Source organism: Metopolophium dirhodum, chromosome 3 (assembly GCF_019925205.1).
Source record: "Metopolophium dirhodum isolate CAU chromosome 3, ASM1992520v1, whole genome shotgun sequence".
NCBI classification, from domain to species: Eukaryota; Metazoa; Arthropoda; class Insecta; order Hemiptera; family Aphididae; genus Metopolophium; species Metopolophium dirhodum.
The window spans coordinates 14,214,997-14,221,095 of record NC_083562.1 but is presented as its reverse complement, the minus strand read 5'-3'; the positions used below and the strand labels follow the sequence as shown (position 1 = coordinate 14,221,095).

Here is a 6,099-nt window from a genome sequence, read left to right as displayed (position 1 = left end):
TGAACTTCAAATAACTATAAAAAAAACTGTAATTATATATTTTACTGCAAAATAACTAGTACATTTTGTTGAAATTTGAACTTAAATTCTCATAAAAAAAACCTTGCCTATGTACTTTTAATATTTTTAATCTGATATTGTAACAATATGTTAAGAGCCTTGTATTAAATTTTCAAGCATTTTGACCCAGCAAGTGAATCTAGTTGGCCATAGGCGCAATTTGGACAATTGATTTGGGGGGGCTAAATTTATAAAACCGATACAGACCCGCATAATTTTTTTATTAGGTGGATTTAAGAATGAATATATTGAAAAACTTAGGGGGCTTGAATAAAACTAGGAGGGGCTAAGCCCCCCCAAATTGCGGCTATGTAGTTGGTACTTGGGGGGTCTTATTATCCTGTTGAATATAATATTATATGAGTTAATCCAAATCTCAATAAAGTTACCAAATATTTAAATAAGGTATTTATTGTTTAAAATAAAAAAGGAATATTAAATAATTTGTCAAAAATAAATACAAATATCTTAAAATTTGAATCATACATTCTCGAACAGACCAATATTTTGATGAATTGATCAGCTTTTTAGAACAAACCCATAATGGAAGCATGTTATTATAAGAAGTCAATTTAAGATTTATTTTTTGGGCAACACTGACGTATGCATTCAATAATATTATTATGATAATATGGTAGATCTTCTTATCAGCTTTCCATAAGAATAATGTAAATATTATGTAATTCATGTGACCAGATTTCATGTATTCCACGATTTAAGATAATAGGTATATTATTATTTATTATTAATTATTATTATTATATTATCTTAAATCGTGATATATTCTGTATTTCTGTGATTATACTACAATAAGTACAATATAATTTGAAAATTCAATATATTATTATGGTGTGGTAGGCGGTAGTCATTTACATCTTTGGGGCCCTGTATAAATACATTTAAAATCAAATATAGGTTAAGTGTATAATTGTATAACACATTTATTATAATGGTTTCTATTTCTAAAACATTTTTACCATTAAACACACAAGGAGGAAATAGCCAACTGCCTGTAATCGGATGTAAGTCATAAAATAAATATTCTTCTTATGTTTTTCGAATGACGAATCTTGATCAAAACTATTTTTGAATAACTCTTTATGATTTTAGTTGGTACATACACAATTAGCGATAAAAAAATAATATTGAATGTCTTGGATGTGGCACTTGGCGCTGGTTATCGTCTAATCGGTAAATTGATTAAACTTTGTATAATTATCTTTATGAATAATCATTTGTCTTATTATTGGTTTATGTCATGTTAATTTAATTATTTGTTTTTACTTTTCTCTATTTGGTTATAAATTTAAATATTTCTTAAAATCATATTATATTAAGTGTTTGTGGTCATTACTATTAACTATTTATTGATAAATCTTTTTTACTCAGTATTTTAATATATAATATTGTTTTTCAGACACAGCAGCAGTGTATAACAATGAGCAATATATCAAAGAAGCACTTAAAGTGTTATTACCAAAGTATCATCTGAAGCGTGAAGATCTGTTCATTACATCAAAATTAGGTATACATTTTTGCAATGTCTCAATGTCTGGTTGTAGACATTTGTAAAGCCAAAGCATAGATAATATAATTCAATCTCTTTAATCATTCCATATGAAAAATACTATTCTCAGCTACCTTACTGTGTCTCCCTGTAGTGTGTCAAAAAACACTCATCATTGTAAAACCAATACATTCATCACTCCGCTCAGAATCTAAAATGTAGATTAAATTATTCCGTTAAAAATAAAAATAATAAATATTAGGTATCTGAGCGCAATACCAGTGTATCTTTACATGAAGTACGAACAGCTACACCAAGTTTTTCTAACATTTGTTTTCCGGCTTTCTCTTAAAATGGACTTTTGACTTGATCCCTTAATACTAAGCCTTTTCAAAAAGGAATAACTTCAAAATAAAAAAACATACATCATTGTAAATCTACAAATAAACATATTTGTATTGAAACATTTTTTCTGCTATATTATGTGTCTCTAGACACAAAAATGTATACATTCATTGCTTTACTCAGAATCTAAAAGAAATTGAAAAGTCTTTCTTTATAGAGATATAATAATTAAATGTTATGTATCATTTACTATATTTTTCATATTTTTTATGTTCTAATATTTGAATGGCCATTTATTTTAGTAAAGTTTCACCAACTAGTCTTTTATTATTCTTTAATTAAGCAAATCATTTAAATTAATTTGAATCTAAATGTAGAAACCTAGTCAGTTTTTTTTTAAACTTGCATTAATTTGACCATTTTTGTTTTTTTAAGAGGACGTTGTACCTGTCTTTGTTGTCTTCGTCTTACACACGTACAGTGACATAGTAAACGGCAATTTCAGAGGCAATTGCCTCTGAGATTTTTCTTTAAAAGAGGGGTGGGTCCCCTAGTAAATGTAATATGATATACTCAATAGGTAGTCAATAACAATCTGAAATATAATTAGTTATCCTATATTAATACATTATTATACATTCATACTTGGGGTACTTGTATCTTGCCTCTGGAAAATTTTTAGTTCGTCACGCCACTGCACATGTACGACGACAGTTCTTATAATTAAAAAATTTTATAGCTCCCAAAGACCATGGAGATGAGAAGCAAGTAACAGCTGCTGTGCAAAGGTCATTGGATAATCTAGGTACCAGTTACTTGGATTTATATTTGATACACTGGCCAGGAGCTGGGCGTATTGATGCAAAAAGTCCTGAAAATTCTAAACTTCGTAATTTAACTTGGAAGACTCTTATGAAGTTGCACGACAATGGCAATGGTTCACTTAAAAATATTGGGGTATCTAATTATACCGTAAAACATATAAAAGAAATGCTCGCCGATCCAACTAATATTGTTCCCGCTGTTAATCAGGTAATAATATATAATGTTTATTAACTCATTCCCTTGCATTGATTTTGATGTGTTTTTTAATACTCTATGATGGATATATTTATATATTTGGAGTTGGTGTTTAAAGCTAGTAGAATCACAACTTTTAAGCCTGTACTCAAAAATGTATCTGTACTTGTATTTGTTCCTTTGAATGATCATAATTCTTAAATGTAAAAAATATTAATAAAACAGTAAAATATAAATTATATAATATTTATGAAAATGTGCTATGAAAAACAACCGATATATGTTAATTTTGCACCATATATAAACAAAATATCAACTATATCTTCTATTTTATAAGATTTACAAGCTAGCTTAAACAACACAATTAAATAGTTTTAATTTAAAAATTTATATTTATTAAATTAAAAACTTAAAAATTGACTTAGTAGACAATTAATATTTGACTTTTGGTCTGTTTAATTTTAATTTCAAATTATTATTTTTTAAGTATTGATTGTTTTAAATAGAACACTTTTACTTAAAATGTATTAATATATTTGTATTGTGTTAAAATAAAAATATGCATTGAACATTTTTAAAATTAAAAACTACTAAATATGATAACATAATTATAATATGTTATATGTATTATATGTTTTTATTATATTGATTCAGATTTAAAAATGTGTATTCTTCCCCAATAAACATATGCATTTGCATAAACTTCTGTTTCCTGATTAAAATGTTTAAAACATTGCACACATTTACATAGGTATTACTCTTTAAAAACATATTTAACATTTGGTATATTGTTATATTCATAATTATTTACAGGTTGAATTCCATCCATATTTTCAACAATCTTCCGAGTTTCATAAAGTGTGCAGAAATGCCAAAATTGTTCTACAAGCATATTGTTCCATGGGAGGATCTGCTGGAAAAAATTCATTGTTAAATGATGAAGTAATAAATCGTATTGCTAAAAAACATTCCATAAGTGCTGCACAAGTGTTATTGAGATGGGCCATACAAAGAAATTATGGTGAGTTTAAAAAAAATTATATGTTCAAAATTTTAAACTAGGTAACGTTTAAATATCCAATATTTTTTATACATATAAACAAAAGGTTGTTTTAAAAATTTCAAAATCTTATTTAGGTTCGTTGATTTTGTTTTCATTGAACATAATTTAATAACATAAAATAATCATAATTTTGTCTATTTTATTATATATATTATTATAACTAAAATTTAAAATTATTAATAAAATGTAGAAAAATTATATAACCTAATACTCAAATTCAATATCATATTATTAATAAATAGGTTTTTATTGTTTTTAATTATTATTATTATTTATTAAACTAATTTTTGTTTATTTACATTTTCAGCTATTATACCAAAGTCAGTTACCGCAGAAAGAATAAAAATAAACTTTGATGTTGACACTGAACTCACTAAGGAAGATGTTGATGATATTAATAATATCAAGCACACGGAAAAGTTTGCTTGGGAGCCTGAAGTCATAGCATGATATTATGAAAACTTTTTTAAAATTGTATAACATAATATTATGATCAATTTGCTATAATTTAGTGTATCACCATTTTGGTATTGCATTTTGTCATGTTGGCTTTAATATTAATGGCTCTATAATCTATACGCCACTCTAAACAGTCTAAACTCAGTGAGAAATGAGTTAACCTTGGTGATAGGGATATTATAAGTTATAACACGTTACGTCACTATCAGATCTGTTTATTTTTCTTGTACATCCGAAATGATTGATTATCATTTATTATTTTTCCAATTTTCAATTATACAAATATTATATTATATACAAAATATATACTATAAATATAAATTTACATTATATAATTTCATTATTCATACCATTGTATATTGTGATCTTATAGATTTATTAACAAGTTTACTGATAAAGCAGTGTTGATGTCCAAAACCATTGATTAAGAAAGAATAGACTGGAAATGAACAAGCAGGCATGTGGTGGAGGTGCTTAAGAAGAGTCTTGTATGGGAAAGGGGGAAATAGCAATTATGTATAGAGCGCTACTTATATAGATCATCTAGTTTATATGATGAATATAAGTAGCACTTGATACATGTTGTATAAATACTCATACGCGACTCCTGAACCTTAAGCAGCATTGCCTGGTAATATGGCTTTCATTTCCATTATATTTTATCTTAGTATGTGATCAAAACCAATGATACTACCATGAAATGTATTAATTGTTGTTATATATATTATGTTTGTGATAATTACAATGTTATTGTATACTGTTTGGTTTATTACAATTTAAATTTTTTTAGCTATGTTAATCATTATTTTTTAATTAAAATTTTATTTTAACAATGACTTACTTTGAATATATTTTGAATATTAAAAACCATTAATATATTTTGATTTATTTTTAAATATCTGTTTTAATACTATTACCAATTGGTGATTAAAATAATATTAAATATACATAGTCACAATTGTTTTCATAAACATTTATAAAAAATAAAGCTTATAATTATAATTATAAAGTTCAAATTTTGACAAAAAGCGTAAAAATTACAAAAATGTGCTAATTATTTAAAGTTGGAAATTCCTAAAAAATTTTATTTTTAAATCTAAGATTTGAAAATGTAATACAAGATTATCCATAAGTTTGTCTACCTTTATCAAAAAAAAAATGTCTACAAGAAAGTCAAATTAAATTTTTATGAGTGTTTGAAGTTCATATTTTTACAACATTTGATATTTACTCGATTTCTCATGTAACAATTTTGCTATTTTGTTGTTATTAAAAAACGAATAACTTTTGATACATGAAAATTTTACTGAATGTTTATATTTTCATTTGTTATACACCATATAATTTTGAAAATATTTTAACTCTTTGAGCTGTTTACGGACATTGTCAGTTTTCAAATTTTTTATTTTTTTTTCTATTAATATCAAAATTTTATTTTTTGGGTAAAGAAGCGTGAAAATAGAATGCAAGGCTCCTGATATATTGTTACAATAGCACTTGAGAAAAACAGCAAAATACTTAGGTACAATTTTTTTATAAGCATTTAAAGTTCAAATTTTAACAACATTTATCAAATTTAAAATTTAATAATTATTTTGTAGTTTAAAATTTATAAAATGTTCAATTTTTATAGCTAGAGATTGAA

The 6,099-nt window shown here is 25.2% G+C and overlaps 1 protein-coding gene across 1 annotated transcript; it reads left to right on the top strand.

Annotated features, from left to right (window-relative positions):
- The first annotated feature begins 753 nt into the window (after positions 1–753).
- LOC132941880 (glyoxal reductase-like) lies at positions 754–5,350 on the top strand. The gene is made up of 6 exons (XM_061010099.1): positions 754–1,082; positions 1,171–1,251; positions 1,478–1,585; positions 2,652–2,944; positions 3,746–3,953; positions 4,303–5,350. Exons 1-6 carry the CDS (start codon positions 1,010–1,012, stop codon positions 4,443–4,445), a joined length of 906 nt encoding a protein of 301 aa, XP_060866082.1. The 5' UTR covers positions 754–1,009; the 3' UTR covers positions 4,446–5,350.
- Positions 5,351–6,099: the final 749 nt, after the last annotated feature.